At 39.1% G+C, this 13,474-nt stretch overlaps 1 protein-coding gene across 1 annotated transcript in view; it reads right to left on the minus strand.

Annotated features, from left to right (window-relative positions):
- Positions 1–12,254, minus strand: part of LOC124259621 (endo-1,4-beta-xylanase 2-like) — a 29,304-nt gene extending 17,050 nt beyond the window's left edge. Inside the window, exons 1-3 of the mRNA XM_046693793.1 lie at positions 12,029–12,254; positions 11,527–11,675; positions 11,075–11,164 (exon numbers count right to left, since the gene is read on the minus strand). Of these exons, the coding sequence (XP_046549749.1) occupies positions 11,075–11,164; positions 11,527–11,675; positions 12,029–12,201 (412 nt within the window). The 5' untranslated portion in view covers positions 12,202–12,254. The remainder of the gene's footprint in view (positions 1–11,074; positions 11,165–11,526; positions 11,676–12,028) is intronic.
- Between the last annotated feature and the right edge of the window lie 1,220 nt (positions 12,255–13,474).

Raw genomic sequence — 13,474 nt, forward strand, 5'->3', positions numbered from 1 at the left:
ATTCAGGTAAACATTGTTACTACTGTGGAGGCGAGTTTCCTCATAAAGGTAGATGTAGTCCAGTAGAAATCGACATGAAATTAAGTTGACCCGGACATTTAGTATAACAAGCAAATTTGTGTCTTAAAATGATTTATAGGTTCCTGTGATGCTGAGAAAAAAACCCAACCAAAATCAACCTTGGGCAGAAAAAGTTATGACCACTTGAAAATGTACCTCGGTGATGTGCTGAGGTTCCTTACATATAACATCAGTTGTATGACTAATATTATCTCCCTTCATAGTAACAGCCAAAATGGCCGACATTGTTGTGACAACAGAAGTTTTGAAGCGGTGAAATTTGACATACAAGGTAAGTACTGTGAGTTTTAAGAAAGTTTCCATGGGGAAATAAGCTTTGACAACTGTTAAAAGGCATTGAGACATATGGTATTGAGAAATAACTTCAAAATAGTCATGTTTGATCAATGAAAAATTGAACAAGATAGATAGACTTGATATTGAAATTTTAGGCTTCAAGGTCATGTAATGTTATGGTTTTCCTACTAGTTTTTCTTGTCATATGGTGATGGAGTAGATGCAATCAAATCTAGAATGAAATATTACTTTAAAAAAATATATATAAATATATGGAACCACTGCAGAAACTACCAATGCACTCCTACTGATGCTATTTTCCCTCCGACTCATTACATAATATGAAAGCGTCTGTTGATAATTAAATCTTTGAGTAATTTGTAGTCAATGATAGTGAAAAACATATTTCAAATATAGATTATCAATGAAGATATTATTGTACACTACACAAGACATGGTTATCATGCGTATATTGATGAAAACAGATTTGGATAGGCTTATTTTATTTTGGTGTATTTGTCTCTTTGATCTGTTAAAAAATTAGAATTAGTTCACAAAGTACCAATGAAAAGCAGATATGTTACACCTGCAAAACACTGTCCAAACAGTAGGATTCCAAGTTTTAATATTTCCAAAAATTAATAGAAATTATGATTTAATTAAGAAATGAAATTAGAAAAACATTACCGAATGCACTAAGCGAGTGGAAATTGTGATGCCATTGGAATTTCTTTTCAGTAAAACTTAAAATATGTACATAAATTAATTAAAATATTTACAAGTTTACCATTTCTAAAATACAAAGATGAATCATAAAAACATAGAAATTAAGCTCATACCATTTTGTTATGCTCATATTTTTAAAATTCCCCTGAGCTTTGCCTGAAGCACATGTTATAAATTCTCACAAACATTATAAGAGTTACCTCCCATATCAAACAAATAAAGTCAACTGTTCCTTGTTGACTAGTAAAATGTTCATTCATATAAGCAAAATTTTGATGATTTTGAAAACATTTGAAATATTAATGAATTATTTTTTAATGTTTCAGGCATGTCTTTCTGCATCATTTGTAAGAAACCTGATGCTACAGTGAAGCTTACAAGCAAGGGAATTCTTTCACTGCTGAGTGTTTCTGAACTAAGAAAGGATGACCTCCTTGAATATCTTTCACAGTCAGACAATCATCACGTTCATGAAAATTGTGGAAAATCATACACTGCAAAGAAAAACGTTAAGGCAGCTCAGTCCATCACTCCTATTCGTATCCTAAGAAATTCAGAAAATAATTTTGATTATGACACTTGTTGCTTGATCTGTGGAATGAAGATTGACTCCATCGAATTACAAAAACATCCTCACCGTCATGATGTTAGCAAAGTTGAAATCATAAATAATGACAAAAAATCTATTCTTCTACAAACTTTCTTAAATGTTTGTAGTAAAAGACAAGATGATGATGCATCAACTGTCAAAGCCCGTATTTTGTATGCAGGAGATATAAGAGCAGTTGAGGCCAGATACCATAGACAGTGTCTTCAGGTATTTACATCCCCCAGGAACATCAAACACAGTCAAAGCAAGACCAATTCACGTAACTCTGACCAGGGAAACAACAGAGCCTTTATCAAGTTGTGCAGATGGCTTGAGGAAGATAATCATAACTATCAGCAGTTCACAATCCAAGATGTGCACAGGGAACTTTCATCCTATCTATCTCCTGAAACTGAACCATATTCCATTAAACACCTCAAGAGGAGACTGATTGATACATTTGGAGATCAAATAACATTTTCTGAGATAGATGGAAAACCAAATGTTATCACTTTCAACAGTACAGCATCTTCCATTCTTCATGGATCTTACACTCAAACTGACATTCAAAAGGAAACTGAAGATAAGAAGATTATAAAGAAAGCTGGATCCATCCTCAGAGATGAAATAAGCAAGTGGAGTCAAGTTCAGGATGAATCTTCGACCCAAGAATATCATTCACCCAGTGACATCAATGTGGACAAACTTGAAGAGCAGGTACCGCCGCTTCTCCTCAGTCTCATTGAAAGAATTCTACCGAAGTCAAGGAGTCAATCATCTCTTGCCAAACAGAGACTTCTTATCATTTCTCTATGTCATGTTCTACTTCAGATGGCTTCAGGACAGTCATACATCTCAACACTGATGCTCTGTGTAGGCCTGTTTATCCACCACCTTACACGGTCAAGAGTTCTTCTCAATGTTCTTTCCTCCCTTGGGTTTAGCGCCTCTTATGATCAAGTCATTGACTTCGAGAAATCGGCTGCTGTCAATCAAGATAACGTCAACCAATCAACTGAGCCTGCTTCAGGATTTTGCCAATGGATCGCAGACAACTTTGATCACAATGAAGATACATTAAATGGACAAGATACTTCACATGTAATGGGAATAATAACTTGTCAAACACCCAAAGAAAGTTAAACAATTTCCATCCCCAGACAGAAAGTAACATCTGCTGAGATTATGAAATCAGGAACCTTTGGTACACTCATAAAACCCTACCATCAAACAGTCAGAAGTCAACTGCCCAATGTTGTGTTTGAGGAGCTGCAGCCAATCAATCTTCCTATGACACACTTTCAAAGTATGGACATGCTGTGGATAGTGTCCCGCTTGTTGAGCAACTCATCTCCAAGTTGGCAGGGTTTTATGTCTCAGGTCACAGATGGTACAGTTGTTTGCTCTTCAGTCATGTACAATCCTATCATCCCATTAAATCCACAGACAATGGAGGCGGTTTATAGTACAATGACTTTTGTAGATCTCCAAAGAAGAAAATCTGGCCAGTGTTGTGGTCAAATTACATTTGACCAAGCTCTCTTTGCAAAGGCGTATAAAATAAAGGTTGACAATCCTAAAGAATTCAAACATCTGTCTTTACGCCTGGGTGGATTCCACCAACTGATGTCCTTTCTTGGAGCTGGGTGTAAGTGTATGCAGGACAGTGGTCTTGAAAATGTGTGGGCAACTGTATATGCCAACAAGTCTATTCCGAAGATGATGGAAGGGAAGGCTTACACAAAAGCTCTGAGAGCATGTCTTTTGACAGATGCTGCCCTTCACATGATCATTCTCAGTCCAGAAGAGTCATCAAGCAAAATTGACTTCAATCAAGGAATAACAAATGAAATATGGAGTGAGTCTTTCAACAATATAAGACTTCAAGAACTTCAAAATTTGCATGTTAGTGTTCTGGAAAATGAGAAGACATATGAAGATGTCAAGAATGATCCAGATATTCAACACTGTATTCAGTTTGTAGATCAAGAAAAGTGCAAGCTTCAAGAGTCAAGAACTGGCAAACTATGGATTCAGTTCATGGAATTTGTTACAGTAGTGCGCAATTTCATCAGAGCAGAACGGACTGGGAACTGGAAGCTCCATCTCAAAACTTCCTCACAAATGTTGCCTTTTTCGCAGCAGCAGGGCACAACAACTACACCAAGTACTGTCGACTCTATCTGCAGGATTGTCAAATGCTGTGTCCTTGTTTGCAGGTACAGATGGAAAAAGGAAACTTCACAATAAGAAGAAATGAGAACTTGTTTTGGACTGGGACGTGGAGTGACATGGTGATTGAACAATGTTTGATGAGAGCTGGCAAGACTCAAGGAGGACTCATCAATGTTACACATCAGGAATCAGCTCGCACAAAATGGCTGTTGTCTGCCCACATTGTGACACAGTACACTGAAGCTTTACGAATCTTGACCAACACTCAAAGTGGATCCTGGTCAGAGCAGCACAGGGAGGTCAATATAGGCCGCATCAAACAAGACCTACAAGACATGCACACACTTTTGAGGACTATCTGAGAAGTCACAACCCCTTTCATTCCAAAGATTCTCACCAGCTTCGAAATATTGCCACGGGAATGTTTGCTGAGAAGTCTGTGAATGTAGACACAGCACTGGAGATTGGAGCAAAACAACTGGAGAAAATGTCCCATCAGAAGTTCGGAGATGTTGTCCTGAAAAAATGTGACCAAACTGTGACATTTGCTGTGATGAGAAAAGCCTTGAAAATTGGTCATGATGATATCCATATATCCTCATCAGAAGTGTACCAACGTTTGTTATCTCTTGCGTGTTTGAAAGGACCTCCAAAACCAACAGTGTTTTCATATGAGCTGGCTGCAGTGTGTCCAGTACTATTTCATGATGATGGTACTATGCGGAAATGCCAGAAGTCGCAGCTTGCAAGGCACATTTCAAAACTTCATCCCAATATCATCGCCTCTGATCCTGGCAGGGATACAGCACTTGTCATAGATGGATGTGCCCTTTTGCAACAAATGCAGTGGCCAAAGGTTGGATTGCTTCAAGATATATGCTCATCATTCTGTCAAATAGTTTCAGCAAAAGCAAGGAACAGTCCTTCAGTTCATGTGGTTTTTGATAGCTATGAGGTTATAACCACAAAAGAACCCGAACAGAAACGTCGTCGTCTCCAAAGATCTTCAGTTGCTGATGTCGAAGTCGAAGACACAACCCCAGTTCCATCTGATAAAAGTGGCTTCCTATCAAACAGACACAACAAGCAGGCGCTTGTCTACCTGATGGCAGAACACCTGAATGATTTCAATATCAGCGTACAGCATGCTGGTGATGAAGGCGATGCAGATGTTGTGATTGTTAAGCAAGCACTGACAACGGCCCTAGAGCATCCTGTTTGTGTGTGTTCAGATGACACAGATGTTCTGGTACTACTGCTCCACCACTGTACTGATATGCATCAGGATATTTTTATGAAGACAAAAACACTCATATATTCTGTCACAAGAGGGCGACAATCATTAGGTCCCAATATGTGCCAATGTCTTCCATTCATCCATGCTATGTCAGGTTGTGATACGACATCAGCATTCTTTGGCATGGGCAAAGTCAAACACTTCAAACTTATACAGCAGTCGGAGGAACTTCAAGGAGAAGTAAAGGTGTTTGGAAACACAGCCACACCAAAAGAAACTATTGCTGCAATTGGAGAGACATATGTGTCCTTATATCAAGGAGAAAACCGACCTCTGGATGAAGTGCGGTACCTCAATATCATCTCGTCAAAATATGTCCCATTAGTGAAGATGCCTCCAACTAGCCGAGCATGCTACTTTCACTGTTTGAGGGTCCACCATCAAGTAGCTACATGGAAACAACTACAGACTGTATTGGATAGGGATAGGTTTGGATTCAAATCAGTCGATGGTGTTGTTGTGCCAACGATAACAGATAAACCAGCTGCTCCTGACGACCTCCTGCGTGAAGTCCGGTGTTCCTGCAGTAAACAAGAGGAGGTATCCTGCACCTCGTGCAGCTGTGTGAAGAGACGAATGCTATGCAGCATCCACTGTAAATGTTCTGGGAACTGTTTGAATCCTCCTCCAACAGTCTGCCTGGATTCTGATGATGAGACATAGAGTAACTCCATGGAAAGTCAAATAACCTTGTTACACTATTGGTAAGCACAAGATTAAATGTTTTTGCTGATGTATCTGATGTTATTAAAATTTACATCATGTACAATGTAAATTACAGATGAGTTTCAAATATGTAGTTATAAGCAATTGGCATTATAAGCAATTGACATTAATCAATTCAATAATTGATTCTAAATCCTTACAGTTTTAATTACCCAAGTGACACAAAGATTGTACTAAAACCAAGATGTGATTGAATACAATTTTAGGACATTATTTATGTATTTTCTCATCTTATTTTAGGATTTTGCCCCTAAATGATAATTTCCCCAAGGTTGATTTTGGTTGTGAACAAGTACCCTATTTGGGTTAATTTAGTCATAAAATGTGCTTGTTATACTAAATGTAATTCTTTTCCAAAATATTTAACGATTTTCTCATCTTTTTTTAGGATTTTGGCCCAAAATGACCATTTCCCCAAGGTTGATTTTGGTTGGGTTTTCCATGGTGAACAAGTACCCTATTTGGGTTCATTTAGTCATAAAATGTGCTTGTTATACTAAATGTAATTCTTTTCCAAAATATTTAACGATTTTCTCATCTTTTTTAGGATTTTGGCCCAAAATGACCATTTCCCCAAGGTTGATTTTGGTTGGGTTTTCCATGGTGAACAAGTACCCTATTTGGGTTCATTTAGTCATAAAATGTGCTTGTTATACTCAATGTTATTCTTTTCCAAAATATTTAACGATTTTCTCATCTTTTTTTAGGATTTTGGCCCAAAATGACCATTTCCCCAAGGTTGATTTTGGTTGGGTTTTCCATGGTGAACAAGTACCCTATTTGGGTTCATTTAGTCATAAAATGTGCTTGTTATACTAAATGTAATTCTTTTCCAAAATATTTAACGATTTTCTCATCTTTTTTTAGGATTTTGGCCCAAAATGACCATTTCCCCAAGGTTGATTTTGGTTGGGTTTTCCATGGTGAACAAGTACCCTATTTGGGTTCATTTAGTCATAAAATGTGCTTGTTATACTCAATGTAATTCTTTTCCAAAATATTTAACGATTTTCTCATCTTTTTTTAGGATTTTGGCCCAAAATGACCATTTCCCCAAGGTTGATTTTGGTTGGGTTTTCCATGGTGAACAAGTACCCTATTTGGGTTCATTTAGTCATAAAATTTTGCTTGTTATACTAAATGTCCGGGTTTCATACAATTTCTACTGGACTAATGAGGCAAAATATGTGAATCATGTGGTATCAGAAACCAACGTATGTAGACGCACAAACCAACATGAAAGGGTACAGAATGTTGAAACAGAACAAGACAATACAAATGAAAATGATTTCATGAATGACTCAGATGAAAATTACTACTTGTATCCAACATTTCATGAATGGCATGATGAAGAGAGAGATTTTATGAGTGCTTCATGAAACCGTGAACACAGCAAGATACCTCAGAGAAGAATGCCTATCAGAAGCATATACATTTCCGGAAAAGAATTTCCAGTCATCGTTGATTCAGGTGCATCAGTAGACGTTATGCATCAACAAACCTGGGATACACTGAAGAGGGAAAAACCTGTGTTAAGCACACTCAGAGACTCTCAACGCAAATTATTCCCATATGGATCTGATCAACCCTTACCAATCATAGGTCTTGTGACTTTAACAGTTTCTCACGATCAACTTATTCGTGGAAGATCAGGAAATTTACTTAGTTGCAGATCAGCAGAGGATCTTCAAATTCTGAAGATTGCAAGAAATATTAACACGAGAGATATTACGGATGAATTTCCAGAACTGTTCACAGGCGGCATAGGTAAATAAAAGACAGAAAAGTGAAACTTCATGTAGATGAGAATATTCAGCCTACCCAACAACTACATCGACGAATTCCATTTCATGTGAGAAAAGATCTAGAAAATGAACTCGTTGAGTGAAATCGTTGTAGTTCCAAAGAAATCATCAGGCGTCAGAATTTGTGTTGACAAGAGAGAAACAAACCAAGCCATTCGACGAGAAAACCATATAATGCCAACTACTGAAGACCTCATATCAGACTTGATCGGTTCAACTGTCCACAGCAAACTCGACCTGACAGCCGGTTATCACCAATTTGAACTACACCCTGACAGCAGATACCTGACCACATTTAGTACACATATTGGATTGATTCGGAATACACACAGCTTCAGAATGTTTCCGGAATGTGATTGCCGAGATCATACAGGACGTTCCTGGCTGCCCGAACATATCGGATGACGTTCTCGTGTATGGAAAGAATCAAGCTGAACACGACCAGCGACTGGAGCAATTACTGAACGTACTCCGAGACAACGGCGTAACAACTCTAAACAAGGCCAAATGTGAATTCTCAAAATCTGAAGTTAAGTTCTATTGACATGTATTCGGAAAGAATGGAATTTCTCCTGATCCAGAGAAAATCAAGACTATTATCAACACACCAGCTCCTGAATCTGCAAGCGAAGTCAAATCATTTCTAGGCATGGTGCAGTACGTTGCACGTTACATTCCAGACTACGCAACTATCACAGAACCTCTGAGACGACTCACAAGAAATGAAACTCCATGGCAATGGGGTAAGTCAGAAGATAAGTCCTTCAAACAACTGAAGTCTGTTTTCAGTTGCGCACAAGTCATGGAATATTTTAATCCCAAAAAGAAAAGTCCAGTCGGATTGGCGCAATAGTCACTCAAGAGGGGAAAATTCTCAGCTACGCCAGCCGTGCATTTTTTGATCCAGAGATCAGATACTCACAAACAAAAAGAGAAATGTTAGCTGTTGTATGGGCTGCAGAACACTTTCATGTGTACACGTTCGGAGAAAGATCATCACCGATCACAAGCCACTCCTGGGTACATTCAAAAGTAGAAAACCTGCTTCTGCAAGAATGAAACGTTGGAGAATTCGCTTAACTCCCTACAAGTATGAACTCACTTATCAACCAGGAAAAGATGAAAACAACCTAGCAGATTACATTAGTCGTCATCCTGTAACTGAAGAGAAAGTATACAGCATAGGAGAAGAATACATTAACTATGTGTGTATGAACGCAGTTACAAAATCACTTACCTTCAGAGAAATCCAAGAGGAGACAAAACAAGACGTACTGTTGTTGATAATTCAGGACACTATTTACATGGTAAAATCACTTATTTTATGTTTTGTCTAAAGAGTGTTAAATTATGACATAGAATCCGAGACCTTTTATACAATTAATGGAAATTAGTTGAGATATATACTAATCAGCATACCAATGTCGTCTTTTGCCGACGTCGCAAAATGTATACTCATGCCAATAATGGTTGTCACCCCCCTCCCCACCCCAACCCCCACACACCTCACAACCCCACCCCACAAACGTACAATCTGTCATATCATCCAATGAATATGGAAGATGGAGTAATCCAGGCCTCAACATTAACTTCAAGCTGAGAGAAGAGTTAGCTGTATACAACGGTGTCGTACTTCGTGATCATCGCATTGTTGTTCCAGAATGACACCGACGTAGAGCTGTCGAACTTGCACACATTGGACATCAAGGCATGGTGAAAACCAAGAGACTGATTAGAGAAAAAGTTTGGTTTCCCGGCATTGACGACATGGTCGAAAAGATTGTAAAATGATGCATCCCATGCCAAGCTGTCAGTGACTCGCCGAGACGCCGAGAACCTTTGAAGATGACAAATTTACCCTCAGCACCATGGAAGAATGTATCAGTTGACTTAACAGGTCTGTTCCGATCAGGTGATTACATGTTTGTTGTCATGGACGTCCATTGGCGGATCCAGAAGAGGGGTTCAGGGGATCTCACACACACACACACACACACACACACACACACACACACACACACACACACACACACACACACACACACACACACACACACACACACACACACACACACACACACACACACTCCCATTCAAAAGTCCAGGGTCCGCTCATGACGTCAATACAAGATACCCTGAAGTAAACATCAACAGATCAACATCAGCCAGAGCAGTCATCCCTAAACGTGATGCTTAAATTGCTCGTCAAGGTATTCCTAAAGTAGTGAAGTCAGACATCAGATCACCTTTCAACAGTAAGGACTTTGCAGATTTCGCAGCATACGTAGGTTTATATCATCGCAGAGTCACACCCCTGTGGCCAGAAGCAAATGGAGAAGTGGAGAGGTTCATGAAAAGTTTGAAGAAATGCTTTCAAACAACCACAGCTGAAAGCCGAAATTGGAAACAAGAACTATGGAAATTCCTTAGACACTATAGATGTACTCCACATTCGACGACAAATATAAGTCCGTTTGAATCACTTACAGGCAGGAAGATGACGCTACAACTACCCGAAGTTCAAACACATATTCCTTCCAACCAGAAGATCAATGACCACATCAGAGATAAGGATGAAGAAAAGAAGTCGAAGATGAAAGAATATGCTGACAACAGAAGAAACACAAAACCGTCAACTCTAGGAGAAGATGACACTGTACTAGTACGACAACCTCGACAAACTAAGCTAACTTCAAAGTATGATCCCCAGCCGTATACCATTACTGAGAGAAAGGGCAGCGTGATAACAGGGCAGCAAGGTAATCGTAACATCACCAGAAATTCACCTCACTTCAAGCCGATTCCAGTCAACGCAAATCATCAAATCAACAAAGAAGATGACGACGATACACACATCGACATCGGTATCCAGCCCGCAAATAAAATGAATGCTGATGAAGAGACAATTCCACGTTTCAAAGTCATGTTTGAGAGATCGACCAGAGAGAGAAAGTTCCCTGTGCGGTTTAAAGACTTTGAACTGAAATAATGAAACTTTTCTTGCTGATCACGTAGTTACTCAAACATGAACTGTTTAATGTGTGAAATATGGACCATTAATGTGCTGTTGATCAATTAAAGACTGTTAAAGTGTTTCGGATCAACGTTTTCAAATATGGACTTTTATGTGTTTCCAGTTCCAGTTTTAAAGTTATATGACCTTTTAAAGTTTAACAGTTAATTTCATATAATCCACTTAACATAAATTGTATGCATTTTGGCAATACTCTACATACCGTACATTTTCTCTTTATTGATTCCTAATCAGTATACACTCGACTGATGTACATTCCAAAATTATATGAAGTATTTATTTAAAGGTAAGGAGGGTTGTCATTTCAGGTTCCAGCTGGTGAAAGGGTTTGTTCGCAGTACAGCAGGGGTCCACATGATACTTACCGCCAGGCATGCGGTAGTCTCCACCGACGACGTGCCAGTCTCCAGGTTTGATGTGGGGTGTGTAGCCCACCTGCACGTACTGGGAGTTTCCTACACCGACAACAGAGATTCGTTTGACCGTATTACCAAAGTTGGCATACTGGTACCAACGAAACAGGAACAAGTGTCGCTATATTGTAGGACACAAAAGTGATTGTATGTTACAGAAAACTTTCACTTTTTATTCTATCGAACAGGTGCCTGATGTGTCAGCTATTTGTATCTATAAATACTATGGGTACTGAAAAATATGAATAATGGTTGGCTTATGCTGTGAATCTGAGTATGTGTCCTCAAGTGTGTCAGTGACATTTCAACATTTTTAATTCCAAGTATAGATGCTAATTTTCTTAAACGTAAAATGAAAAACGTGCTATTTTCATGGTATGTCTTCATGGATTTCTTGTACTTACCCCCGTTATCTTTGATTTCAAGCATCACGTCCATGGTGTGGTACATCTTGCCCTGAGCCAAATTCAGGATTTTCACATAGGCCCGAAACAGGTACAGGTGTCCTCCTTGGGCAGGGAAAGTCTGTGTGATACCGGCCCAGTCATGCTTTCTGAAAGGCAGTTGACCTAAGATTGTATTCTGCCTGCTACGCTTTCTGTAATTGAGTTTATCTCAGTGTATCTCATAACACGTTGTCTACAAGGCAGTGTGACTTAGGATGCATCCTCACATGTTTAATGTCTCAATGTTCAGCACAACACCTGTGTTTACAGTCTGTTCATAGTGGACGTTTCACTTGAACATTATAAATCACAGCCTGTTGCAGGCAGTTGTTCTTAACGTAGGTAGCATGGGGTTTCCTCCGGTACCATACGCCAGTAAAAGCATTAACATCTCATCTGTCAGAAAGCAATCTTAACGTGGGTGTAAACTGGAATAAACGTGTACTATGTCCATGTGTACCTGTTTGTGACCTTGACGCTGTGTGACCCTGAGTGCCTGTCGGTGCTGGCGGAAGCCGCACAGTTGTTGCACGACCATCCTGCGGAGGCAGAGTACGTTGTGCTGTCGAAGTCGGCGTTCTTCAGTTGTTCACCCAGCACTAAGGCCGGGAGAAGTGTTAACACAAGCAACATAGCGTGCTACGACCTGTGCTATGTGACTCTGGCTTGGCCGTTGTTATATATAGAGAGGGCATACGTTCTTCACCGTGGTCAGATAAGAAAGTGATAAGACAATTTCATAACTGTCTCGTTAGTGTTATGACACATATTGTGTACAGTGGTCGCATCCAGCTGGTTACAGTACAGAAAATACGCTTAGTGGACATTCAACCAGAATGTCAGACAGAAAACTTTCTTCATTTTATTAAATTTGGTATTTTGTTACACTCATCCAGCAGCTCTGAAAACTTCAAAATTCAAAACATCAAACTACATGTATGTCTAAAAACGTACAGTGGACGTTGAAAGAAAGTTACATTCTTGACACCCTTAGTCTGGACTCAGCCGCTCGTAAACGGATTTATTTCATTGGGAGAACAGAAAAACTTAGTCTGTTTGGTACAGCATACACACCTTGAAGGCCAGTATCATTATAACAGATCCACAATGGCAGCTTACACATTAAGTAATTTTGTCATTTTTACCAGTGATAAAAAATATCTAGAAAAATATAAGCCGCCAGCCATCATCCAATTTCAGCAATTACATTGTTCACTGACAGAAAAACGAAGCCCCAGAAACACTTGTGAGATACAATATAGCCATAAAAGCAAATAAATATATCGAGATTGAACAAAAACATTAATTTGTTTAGGGAGAAGCATTTAATCAACCATGTAGGAGTGAAACTGGCTCCATACATAACAACACCCAACAACGGCTGGAGTAAGTATTGCGTGACAGATTGAATAGTGGTAACTGTTGTTCACTGCCACTGATAACCTCATGACAAGCCTAAGTCTAAATATAGCCACGACCACTGCAGCTGTGTGAAGTCACAACCATATTTAACTGACTACCGGAAGGTGCAATGCCCTGACCAAAGAATAACATGAAACAACAAACATTTTAACTGTTTAAACAAATAATGTTTACGAAGACATTGCAACACACCTGGCGTTATCCGTTAGGTATAATATCAGATTTTAGCACATTTCTATACACCGGAAGTTACATATGATGTCATGGTATCCCAAAACACCTTTTGTAACCCATAAGGTGGATACATGATGTCAAGACATTTACACACACCTGGAGTAACCCAGAAGGTATGATATCAAATGTCAAGACATTTACACACATGTGGTGTAACCCGTTAGGTATAAGATCTGATGTCAAGACATTTTTCCACATCAGGATTTACCAATATGTCCATTACCTGATGTCAATGCATTTACATACACCT

Source organism: Haliotis rubra, unplaced genomic scaffold (assembly GCF_003918875.1).
Source record: "Haliotis rubra isolate DU_JTF1 unplaced genomic scaffold, ASM391887v1 Scf1180, whole genome shotgun sequence".
Classification (NCBI taxonomy): domain Eukaryota; kingdom Metazoa; phylum Mollusca; class Gastropoda; order Lepetellida; family Haliotidae; genus Haliotis; species Haliotis rubra.